At 32.9% G+C, this 13,225-nt stretch overlaps 1 protein-coding gene across 3 annotated transcripts in view; it reads left to right on the forward strand.

Moving 5' to 3' along the window:
• The window catches only part of LOC106878287 (mitochondrial folate transporter/carrier), a 101,078-nt gene that overhangs the window by 62,050 nt on the left and 25,803 nt on the right, over positions 1–13,225 (forward strand). Inside the window, exon 7 of one of the 3 annotated variants that reach the window (XM_014927465.2) lies at positions 6,353–6,518. The exons of 1 other annotated variant lie outside the window; for it this stretch is intronic. In XM_014927465.2, coding sequence (XP_014782951.1) covers positions 6,353–6,506 — 154 coding nt within the window. In that variant the 3' untranslated portion in view covers positions 6,507–6,518. Of the gene's footprint in view, positions 1–6,352; positions 6,890–13,225 lie in introns of those variants that run through there. One more of the 3 variants, XM_052966606.1, reaches the window with a different exon arrangement.

Raw genomic sequence — 13,225 nt, forward strand, 5'->3', positions numbered from 1 at the left:
TTCATCATCATCATCATCGTTTAACGTCCGCTTTCCATGCTAGCATGGGTTGGACGATTTGACTGAGGACTGGTGAAACCGGATGGCAACACCAGGCTCCAGTCTGATTTGGCAGAGTTTCTACAGCTGGATGCCCTTCCTAACGCCAACCACTCAGAGAGTGTAGTGGGTGCTTTTACGTGTCACCCGCACGAAAACGGCCACGCTCGAAATGGTGTCTTTTATGTGCCACCCGCACAAGCCAGTCCAGGGGCACTGGCAACGATCTCGCTCGAAAATCCTACTTTTTTACATGTACTTAAACACACAAACATGTGTATGTAAATGTGTGTGTGTGCGTGCGTGCGTGTGCGTGTGTGTGTGTGTGTGTGTGTTATCATTTTTCCATTCTTGCATAGGTTGAATGAGTCTTTATCTTCAGTCCAGTGTCTCACTATTTGTTATGGTCCTGTCTCATCTGGTTCCTGAGAATTCAACCTTATATGTACAGCCCTCATCATGTAATGCCAAGAGAGTTCATTAAATCAGATTTCTCTTATCTCTCTGTTTCTCTCTCAGCTGATTTGTATGCTGTGGTTCATGTGCACTAATATACATTGTCATTGCTCAATACCCATGTGTAATATTCATGTAATGTTACACAGTGCACACATGCATGTTACACTCTGTGACCTTCTCTTTGAAAATCTTTTTGTTGTTACTTCTAGTTGTAGTAGCTTCTTGATATTTTTTTTTACTTATTCTTGCTTTAGTTACTATGCTTTTGAAACACCTTTGTCCCATGTAATTTGTCACAATGAGTTGTTCATTGCTGATCTTATTGCAAAACTTATTTCAGTCTGGCATTTATTTTGTCTTTTTTTTTTTTTTTGTTAAACTGCTTTGTTAAAGGTCAGAAACATCAATATAAAAAAAAATTTTTGTCCAGTGTAAAACATGCTCACACACAAAATTTATTTATAAAGATCATGGGCTTCTGTGTAGTTTCCATTTACCTAATTGTTCTCACAAGATATTGGTTAAGCTAAACTAAAAGACACTCAAGGTGTCTCACAAATTGTATTCATAACCATGCGGTTGTAAAGTAATCTTAATAACTACCTCAACACACACACACACACACGCACACGCACACTCTCTTCTATATGATGTGACTATGGAAACTACATACATTATGGTTAATAAACATATTTACTCTAACTTTGGAAATATAATCTCCAGGCAAACCACAGAAAGAATGTAGCTTGCCTAATTTCATATTTTTTAATACTCATCATTCATGTTTACCTCATCAGTCACTTGCTGAAATCCAGAATGATATAATTTTATACATCTAACAAACTGTCACAAGTATGTTGCTAATGAGGTTGTTATATCTGTTGCCTTCTCTGTCTCTTGCTCACTCACTCATCCACTCACCCTTGTTCACTCACTACTCAAAACTTGGTCATACATACTCACTCACTTATGCTCGCTTATTCACTCACACGTGGTCACTCACTCACTCACACTTGCTCATTCACTTATGCTCTTTCATTCACTTAATTACACTTGCTCGCTCACTCAATTACTCTTGCTCGCTCACTCAATTACTCTTGCTCGCTCACTCAATTGCTCTTGCTCACTCACTCACTCACTCATTTAATCATTGACTCACTCAATCTTGCTCGCTCATTCCTGCTTGCTCACTCATTCACTCACTCTTGCTTGCCCATTCACTGTTGCTCACTCATTCACTCACATTCATTCACTCAATCACTCACTCTTCACTCATTCACTCACTCTTCGCTCATTCACTCACTCTTGCTCTCTTACTCATTCTTACTTGCTCACCCCATTCACTCACACACTCACACTTGCTGACTCATTCACTCACACACTCTTCTTGTTCACTCACTCACTCACTCACGCTTGCTTGCTTGCTTGCTCACTCTTGCTTGCTCACTCAGTCACTATTCCTTTCCCTCTTCGCTCTCCCTCTTACTTACTCTCATGCAAATAAACTCTTCTTCACATACCAAGTCCACCCCTCTTTTACTCCAGTTGTAAATTTATGAACATTGGTCCTAAGTACTCTACAGTATTCGTTTTGCCCTTTTCACTTCCAAGGTCTGGAATTAGTTTTGTCTTTGATGTTTTGTCTACTGTCTTAGCTTTGGTCATTTGAGAGTTGATAAAGTAATTCCTAATTTTAGATCTGCAGAGTTATTGTCATAAGCTAGTACTCCAGGTTACTGGGATTGGAATCAATAAAAATGTGCTAATTTTGACTGTCATTTTGAATCATTCAACACACTGGAGAAGCATTTATTTGATATCAAGCATATGTTTGAATTAAAACCTTTTATGAAGATCTGGTCAACAAAAATATTTCACTCAGAGCTATTGGGCACAAGTGACACTATTAGAAAGTCTACCACTAAACAGTTGCCATTTGAGGAGTTAACATTGGTAGATTCTTGTTAGAGTTGAAAAGCTTAGCCTATGATCTGACAAAAGTGGAAGACTGATTGTTGAAGGCATTGTATCTTCAGTGAATAAAAGAGAGGCCCTGTTGCTGTTATTTATATTGATCCATTGACCAGATCTATGTTTGGAGCAAGCTTCCTGTGAAATGGGTGATATGGGTGTTAGAACAGTACTGTAGCAGATGGAACATAAAAGCTAATAAAAAGACCTAGAAAGTTTGGAAGATGACATGCGAGATGTTATACAGCTCTTCACTCCATAACAGATGAGTTTAAGATCAGCTGTCTGTGAGAACTCTTGTATGCTAAAGGCTTAGTTCTCATTGTTAAATGTCAAAAAGATGAATGAAGAAATCCCGAATGTTGAAGTAGAGACAATAATCAAGTGGTAAATCTACCAAAAAAAACAAAAGTTTTAGTTGGGAGCAAAGAAGATAGGACTCTATATTTATTTTGTGAACTGGCTTCATTTGATATGTAGAAAAGGAGTCAGATAAGATTTCTATATGGTAAACTTAATGTTAGCTATGGATACAGAAGATGTAAAGGATTGACAGGCAGGCTGACAGAAAACTTCATACATAGCAGATGCATAAAAGTGGTTGGCAGTAAGATGACCCATGAAATGAATTTTTTTAAAATTCTTGGAAGGCTAGATAACCTTATCAGCCATGGAGGTGAGTATTCCAAAATTATAGTTGTCACAGTGAGAAGAACAAATTGGAAAATGTTTAGTTATTACCTCTGCAGGTAATGAAGTAATGAACTGATTACCTCTTGGTGAAGTGTGATATTGCATGGTTGTGAAATATGAAGATTGGATATAGAGGATGTGCAAAAGCAGGAAAGGAGTGAAGTAAGCATGCTCTGCTGGATGTATAATGTCAAGTGTAATTGCACAATTGAGCATAAATCGGAGTGCAAGAGAGGAGACTGCTTTGGTACAGACATTTGATACATATTGAAAATGACAGTTGAGTAAAAAAGCGCCAAGCAACCCAGTGGAAGAAAACCTGCAGAAATTGAAGATTGACAAAGGCACGAGGGAAGAGGTGCAAATGGCAAGATATTGTGCTGGGAAAGGTGCCTGCAACCCATACAAGGATTGAAAAAGACATAAAATAACACACGCGCACGCACGCACACACACACACACACACACACACACACACACACACGATAGTGTTGGACAAAATACATGAGTATTGTTTTGTTTTGGGTTCAAATTGCACATCAGTTGAATTTTCCTTTCATTCTTACAAAGTTGATAAAGTAAATACCAGTCAAGTACTGGGTTGATATAATGATTAGGTGGTATCCAATGACTGTAACCTGTCAAAAAATAAAGAAAGATAAATAGAGGGGAATTGTTAAAAAAAAAGTTATTGATTTATAACCTTTATTAACTGTAAGCACATTAGATTTTGTTTTCTCATACTAATTACTTATCAATTACCTAATTTCTAGGCTTCTATATTTCTGCGCTACTCTAATCAATTAACAAACAATTCATATTGATTTGATACTTTTTTAAAAAAATCTAAATCATTAATAGATGGGCTAGTATGTTATTTTTCTCTTCTAATTATATGATGCATTAGTTGCCAATAAGTATATTAAGTTTGCTTCATAAAAACATGCGTGCGCACACACACACACACACGCACATCACCACCACCACCATCATCATCATCCTTTTAATGTCCATTTTCCATGCTGGCATGAGTTGGATGGTTTGACATGGAGATAGCCAGTTGGGGAGCTGTCCAGGCTCCAATTGTCTGTTGTGGCGAGTTTCTATGGCTGGATGCCCTTCCTATTGCCAACCATTCTACAGTGTGCTGTGAGCTATTATTTACTAAATTAAAATGATTGGTACTTCTAATTTGAAATGTCTTCTTCATCATTGTTTTATTTGTCCTCTTTTCCATAGTTGCATCAGAGTTAAATAGAATTCATTGAGGCAAATTTTCATTGGCTGGATGCCCTTTCATGTTACCAACCCTCACCTGTTTCCTCATGTCTGGTCGGACATGTTTATGCAGAAAAGTGGAAATAGACTAAGGCCTACCCACTCATGCACAAACACTTGTACACACACACACACACACACACACACACACGTGTGAAAAGTTTCTTTCTGTTTCCATCTACCACATTCATTTACAAGGTTTTTGTTGATTCTAGTTCTATAGCTTAAAACACCCAAGGTGCTATGCCTGTATATCATGATAAATATGTAGGCTTGTGCCAGTATACTATCATCAATTTTTGTCTGTTTACACTCCCAAGCCTCAGCCATTAGTAGAGAGGTTTGGAGTCCAGCTTTTGCTTTTGTAACAGTATTAAAAATGTATTGTTTTTTATTGCCATTAGGGGTACACAGTCCTTTCTGCTATAGGCACAAGGCCTGAAATTTGGTGGGAGGGGGCTAGTCGATTATACTGACCTCAGTACTTAATGGGTACTTATTTCATTTACCCTAAAAAGATGAAAGGTAAAGTCAATCTTGGCAGAATTTGAACTTAGAATGTCAAGGCAAATGAAATGTTGCCTAGCATTTTGTCTGGTGTGCTAACAATTCTGCCAGCTCACCGCCTTAAAGTGGGGGTACACAATTATGTGATTTATTATATATTCGATTAATTACAATTTTTCTTTTTCTCTGATTCATCGTTACTGATTTTCTAGTCCCTTGTCAACAGTTATGTTGTTATCTTAGTTGACTGTGATCAAAAGTGTAACTAATTTGCCTTTTTTTTTTATATATCACATTGTCCAGTGTATCCTTCTTTAATATATTAGGTTGTGATGTGGTGAACTTTGGCTACCATTTTTAACAGAGTGATTGTTTAAAAGCTATCTTGTTGGGGTGTCACTTTTTTTTTTTTTTTTTTTTTTTTTTTTTGTTTCTTCTCATTTTCTCTCTTCACAAACTAGAAGGTTTGAAGCTAGATAAATTGTTGCAGATTCCAGTTGTTGGTATTCTGAATTCTTTATGCTTCAACTTAAATTTGAATCATAAAATGTTAAATGAAAGGAGTGTTGGTCAGTTAGTGAATGGCTGGTGGTTTGTATTCTGCTGCTGCACTGTGTTCATGGTTAAAGCAACTTTTCTGCCTAGCAGAAAGTGAATATTCACTGTAAGATAACATTTATTAATAGTGTCATCATTGTGAAATTAATGTTTTCTGTATTATTACTTTGCATGTCTGTCTAAAGTTGTTTATGTGAGAATAGTTTACAGATGGGTATCTTCACTATCAAATTGATTCACTCTAGATGTGCATTGTGAAGGCAAAATGGTTTCAGTTGTGCCTAAGGAAACTGTTTTAGAACTAGTCAGATTCTCAGCCTTAGCTCAAATGTGTATGTATTTGTCCAAATATTTTACCCAGCTATTGTATAAATTTCCTTATAACATAGATTATCAGAAGGCTTTGTTGAATTATACTCTTAGTTGTCTACATGTTTGTTTCTTGAATTTAAGTCTTAATTTTTAATCTGTTGTTAGGTGAACAGTCTCATTAGATAGACTTTATTATTTCCCTCCTTATTTGTGTAATTATAATAATAATAATAATAATTTTATTTTTTTAGAACTCTTTCACATGAAAAATGTATGTAGAATTAATATATTTTTTGTTTTTATTTCACAGTAAAACATACTAATGATTTCATGTACAAGCATACAATTATAACACATTTATGTGTTTGTGTGTATGTTGGCAATTATAAAACTGTATTTGATAATGTTTTATTTTTTAAATAAACAATTAGCAATTTTACCTAATGTTAGCTTTTTCACCTAATGTACAGCATTTTCTTGCTCTTCTCATTTGGTGATTTGTATTCCTACTGGACTCTTTTCTTTTTCTGTCCAGAAATGAAGGAAGATTACGAGGATTGTACAAAGGATTTCCAGTCTACATGGTTCATGTCACTCCCAACATATGCATCGTTTTACTAGTTTACGAGTACATCACTTCACTTCATCAGGCGAACCATTCAGTGAAATCAGACCAATGGAAAACTTGAAACGGTAACAAGGTCTGTGTTAAAAACAAACAATAAATAGATTGAAAAAAAAAAAAGAAAAAAAGAAAAAGGGAAAAAAATAAAGCAAAGAAAGAAAGCAAACATTCACTGGTCCTTCAGATGGTACCCTTCTCAAAACATTGAAATTAACCTTTCTGAAAGGGCATAGTTGACCTATTTTATTACCTAGCTTTGACAAATATCATTACTAAAAATCATTTATGTCATTTTCATTAATTTTGTCTTTCACATTTAATATTTTGTTTCACATTATTATTATTATTATAATTATTTATTATTATTATTATTACTACTACTACTACTACAACTACTACTACTAATCATCATTATTTATATTAATAAAAAAGAAAGAATTGCATGTATTTCTTTTTTTTTCCTGTTTTTTTGGTTAAAGCTCCTCTTCATGCTCTTAAACCAATGACCTTTTCAGATGAATCATTAGATGAACATTTCGATATATTTCTGAAGGGTGGGAGTGGGGGACATAGCTATCTCCAATATTTAGGTATCAATAATTGTACTTTTGGCTGCGACATTTCCTCTAAAAGGTACTACTATCCCCAAAACACAAAGTTAATAATATTAATAGTAATGATAATAGCGGTAAAACCAATAATAATGGTGATAATGATAGCAATGAGAATATTAATAACAATGCTGATGACTTTCAGTTTTTCAGAACACACTTCCTTAATTTTTGATATTAGTAACTATTTGGTAAACTCCTTTAGTTTTATTAAAAAAATAGATTGCTGATGATAATAATAATAATGATAATGATATTGTCTGCAAACTATCACCTGAGCATGAGGTTTTACTCTCTTTGCTTCTGCATCTTTCAAGGTCTTGGCTGATATTTATTTTCTTCTCACACAGTAAGATTTCTTGCTTAACTTTGTTTATTTTTTTTAATGTTTGTAAACTTTTATCACATCAGAATAACCTCCTTTTCCAATTCCTTCATATGGCATTAAAAAAAATCTTACTGAAAATAAAATAAAATAAAATAAAATATAGCATGATTTGAGCTGGATGGAATGGAAAGAAGTGTAGTTCAAAAAGACAAAGAAAACCCACATGAATTTAGTTTCATTATTGTTCATTTTATTTGTGTATATTTATCATAGAATATATTATGATTTTAGTAGTTGTCAAATTTGATATCATAACCAACTCATTCATTTCACTACCCCGCGCCTTGTAGTTATATTTTAATTGTTTAAATTCAATATATTTATGACTATTAGTTTCACCAATAATTCTTGCTTTTAAGCAATAATAAACCCGTGCCTTTATAAGGTGTGTAGTTTCTGCTACGTAGTTGAATATCTAATATGTCATAGACTTTGGTAATCCTTTTCTTTTGTTTTAACTGTCCCTTTTTAAAGAATTTATCAATGTTTTGTTTCAATGTATCTGCAACTTTTCTTAGCCATTCCACCATATTATTACCCATTAACAATGACAATACTGTAAGCTATGAAACTGGTTTGTAGTTCACTGAAATCTTTGTAGTGTTTTATGAAGTAGTTGTACTTATCAGAAATGTATATTTAAAAAAATTGAAGTGTTTGTGTATGTTAGACCATGTACATGTATTCTACTGATGATGTTTTAATAAGGATTTGAGTGGGCAAAAGGCAAGTTATTGAAGGCATGATGTTCAGTATATTTCATTGACCTCAGACTCATGAGGAAAGAAAATGAAAATATGACATTGATGATTGTTTTATGAATAAAAATGTGTTATTTTCTGACACTTGTGTGAAGTAGGAATAATAGCAGTTCTTTTATATATGTGCAGGGCTTTAAATTGTTAAGAAGGAGCAAAACATGCTTGGTGCCTCAGAGAGAAGACAGACAATAATATTCTCTTAGACACACACAACTGGTTGTTAAAGGGGAAATGCTGTGTTAATTACATCAAGTACAATATATTGATGGTACTTGTTTAATAAATCTTGGAAGGATGACAAGCAAAGCTAGACTTTGCCATGATTTGAAGATATGAAATGAAGTACTGTAAAACATTGAATCATGTGCTATATTGTGCTCATCATTTACCTTGGTTTATATTTGAATTTAGAAGTGAATATATAGATTTGTGGAGTTTGTTGGAATCAGTAAAGCACATGTCTTCTGTTCTGAGTTCAAAAATTAATTAGCTAATTAATTACGCTCTTTCTTTACCAAAATTAACCTTGTTCTCAATCAAATAAACCAATAATATAATTACAATGAGAACTGTAGAGTTAATAAACAGGTTAGTTAAAATTAGTGTGATTAGTGTGACTACAAACAAGAATTAGATGTGAGATAACACCATTTATATACTAATTTTCTATGGGAAAAGTCATATATTTCGTTCTCTCTTTATAAATCTGAGGCACCATAATGCAATTCTAAGTGATTATTAATAACGGCAATGTTGTGATTATTTCTTTGTTTTTTAATTGGCCCTGAAGATAATTGTTATTGTTTGAGTTTTGAAATCTTGACACTAATAATTTTGTTTTAAATTTTGAATGGAAGTAGCTTTTATAAAAATATTCTTTTAAAGATGTTCACAGGCCTGATTATGTGGTTAAGAAGTTTGCTCTGCAACCATGTAGTACTAAGTTTTGCTACACTGTCTTCTTCTGCATTAGTCTTGGTTTGATCTGCACCTTGTAAGTGGAATTTGCTAGATATAAATTGTGTTTAGAGCCCATCGTGTGTGTGTGTGTGTGTGTGTGTGTGTTTATATAGCTTACCCATATTATATTGGTGAAGGTGTAAACATCAGCAAAAACTGATGCTCTTCAAATGAAGTCTTTCCCACTCAGATAATAGATGCTCTCTTGTTCTATTCTATCTTCTCTCATTGTCGGAAATGCAATGAAACAGTCATTAGCCATTGGAAACCAGTAACCAACGACATTATTATTCACAAATGAATAAATAAAAGTTACCAAGCAATTAGTGAGTTATTGGAATTTAAAAAGAAAATAAAAGCCAAAAAGAACTACAGACATAGTTTTTTACTGGTTGGCACTGGAAAGAACCAGAACATGGGGAAAAGGTCATTATTAATTAAAATTAATGCTGAATGCAGTTGATTTTTGAGTGAGGGAGATTATTTGGGATCATATCTTAGGATACAACTTATATTTTATATCTTTAGAGTTTGGCAGTAGTGTTCACATATGCATGTTAAGTATATGTGTGAACACACCCACCCATACAGCACGTGTGTCTACATGTGCACACACATCTTTCAAATGTATAAAAGCATGCAGGGTGCAGTGTTTAAGATCATAATTTTATTGATAGCAACTTCAGTTTTGATCATTTTTTTTTTGTGTCTTGTTAGAAATAAGGTGAGTTAGGATTGATGAACATGCAGTCATTATTTAATTTTGGAATGTTGCTTTACTTCATACTTTGAACAAGCTACAAATTGGGGAGCTTATTCATCCCTCTTCTTTGTTGGATGGGGATGACTTGACTCTGACTTCCACTTGCTTAGTGTTTAATATAAAGTTTCTTTTCTCTTTTTGTTGTTGTCTTATTTTGCATTTAAAGTAGGATAGTGTTTCTAGTTGTTTTACATCCTTTGACCTTCAGAAGTTTTTTGATATTTTGATTCAAAATATATATAAATTTTCAGCAACATTTTCTAAACATTAATGCAGAAAAGACTCATAGGTTACATGTTGATGAAACACTTTTAACTCAGTGCTTCTTTATGCTGTCATTTGTAGTTGGTTAGTTTGTTTATATAAATGTTAGGGTAGATCAATAATATTCTGCCATCTATGTCTTGTGTATTAAACCTTACAGAAATTGTATGTACATATCTCTCTCTCACATATGCATGTATGTACACATGCACATGAATATAGCCATTTTCATAAAACAAGGAGCTCTGAGTAATGTCAGTCTAAAATTTTACATGTATTGAATGAGATATCTTCCAACCGTGTGTGTGTGTACCTGTATCGTTTTCTGAATAAAGGTAATGCATGTCTTAAGTGTATAAATGAATCCAAATAACAAATCCATTTGTGATATAAATCTTATTTCTATGATGGCCAGCTGAAAATGGGTTCATATATGTTGTATGTACTATATTTCAATTTTATGGCTTTGATTTTTGAGATAGCTTGCTCTGTCTGTAGCACTAAGACTTGCTCTGTCTGTAGCACTAAGACTTGCTCTGTCTGTAGCACTAAGACTTGCTCTGTCTGTAGCACTAAGACTTGCTCTTGATTGTGTATGTGATATGTATGGTGCATACATACACACATGCTTAGTTTGGATAGAATCTGTACTTTAAAACTTTGTAGATTTTATGCTGTTGGTGGCAATAATAACAGTGGGATTTGAAATCAAGGAACTTTATTCTTTTGTTTTGTGATATCTAATTTCAAATGTATATATAGCACTGTATATTCAATACTCTTCAAAAGTTATTTCAACACAAGTTTTTCTTTTCATTTTCATACAATTTTTTTAAAGAAATTTTTTCTATTTTAGAGTTTCAGTAGTGTTTGTATTTTATTTCATTTTGCTATAGTAGTTTGTTAAACATTTACAACTAGTAATTTTGGTTATTTTAATGCACTTTTGTCTTATTTGTGTTTATTGCTAATAGATCTAAATAATCTTTGGAATCAAATGGTTAACAACTGAAATCAAAAAGCAAATGTATTTTGCAAATTTAATTAATCAATCAACTTAATGTTGTTTGTGTCATATAAACTGACAAATATTGTGGAGTTAGAAACAGTTGTAATCAGCTGTATATAACCAATCTGTTCATGATTCCAGTTTGTAGTCACTTCATTCCTTATATGATTAATATATTATGGAAAGGGACGCACATCACCTCACATCTCAGCTTTGCTTATCCTAAATCTCTTTGCTTATACATATGTATTAAAAAAAAAATTATACAAAATATAACTCCTTAATGTATATTTAATCATTTAGGAAATTTTTTAAAATTCATTTCTTGGAGTTTTTTGTAGTCTGAGAAATCATGGAATTTAATAATTACAAATATTAAGAAATATGCTACAGATATTTTTGAGAAAGACAATTATGTTTTTAGTTTCATTCCTTTTCCCCTACAAATCTGATGCCTTATGTTTTTATAGAAAATCATCTGGAGAATTGGTTTGACAATTTTGGCCAGTCATGTCTTTGTGAATGGTAATTGTGGCAGCGTTCTTTGCAAATTGCTTTTTCAAAATATGGTTTAAAAGTTATACAGATTCATTTAAAGATTTCTGTTATTGTCAATGCTGGTCAATGTATAAAGTATGATGTGCCAGCTCTAGTCATTCCTCAGTTTTGACTACTTTGGCATATTTAACACTCATAAACATCACTTCTATCTTATCTTAGAAGAAAAGTTTTTGCCTTTATTGTATCATGACATTATGATGTAATAGTTTATAGTCTATAAAATAGGTTCACTAGTGTGAGTCGGAAGTACTTTACAAATTTGTAGTGTTGTGTACAAATCTTACAATAGATCTAGCTTGGAGAGGGATGGACCTTTTCATATTTGATTTTAGACTCTTAACATGAAGAAGTTTTCAGTAGTGCATTAATGACTCAATTGATTATGGTTATGGAATGTATGTATTCAAGTTCACTTATTCTTGCCAAAGGTAACACAGTAAAAACAAAACAGAACATTATTTTGAATTCGGATAGTTTTTCTTTGTATGGTTTGTTACCTTAAAATTAAACTCTATGCAACCAAATGTTCAAGCACTGCATGAGTCAGGAGAAATTAGGGAAACTTACTCCAGAACTTTATGCATGCATCATATTTAGTGTCACAATTATCTGCCAGAGGTCATCTTGTTTTAAATTTTGATAATTATCACCAGACTCTGTTCTAATCCTCTCTGTTTTGGCTGCAATATTTATCAAGCCAGGAACTTCTCCAAATAGTTATCCAAAACTAGTTTTGATAATATAATTTAAAACAATAATCTCTTTGAAATACAACCCAGAATCTTTCATTAGCTGTAGATTTGTCATTTTAAAAAAATTACTTTCTTGATATTATTTTACTTTTCAACTATGTTAGAGGATCTACTTCACTGGTGTAGAAAACACTTCAACTTTATATCATTCATAAAATCAGTGTTGTTATCCTAGAATGCATTCATATCCAAAATTTTGAAACTATTTGATTAGGGACCAATGCAGTGCAAATGGTAGGGAAACATTAGTTGTACTGCTTGTGTGTGTGTGTGTGTGTTGCGTATATCTAATTGCAAGTTTCATTCTTTATTTTGTTGTATCTGCAATGATATGAAATCCAGAATTCAGCATGCAATATTTCTGATGAGTAAATACAAACATGTATACACTGTTAAATGAATGCAGACTTAGATTTACTCATTCATGATCATTATGCTCCCAAAATTTGATAACATTAAAGAACATTTCTTATAGATACAGTCTTGTGTCATTATAGTGAAATTTATAGGGGAAACAAAAAAAAAAAGGAGACAAGATCTAATTTATGTCCTATTTATGTTGTACAGTCTTGCTAATTAGGTTTGTTGCCCACTTAATTTCTAATTAGTATTCTTTGGGCATTTAAAAATGTTTGTCACAAATTTCTTTCTCTTAAAATGTTTGCACCATTTGTATTGGAATTCATGTGGAGTATTTTTGTTTCAAAATTTAGT

This window comes from Octopus bimaculoides, chromosome 3, assembly GCF_001194135.2.
Source record: "Octopus bimaculoides isolate UCB-OBI-ISO-001 chromosome 3, ASM119413v2, whole genome shotgun sequence".
In the NCBI taxonomy this organism is placed as follows: Eukaryota; Metazoa; Mollusca; class Cephalopoda; order Octopoda; family Octopodidae; genus Octopus; species Octopus bimaculoides.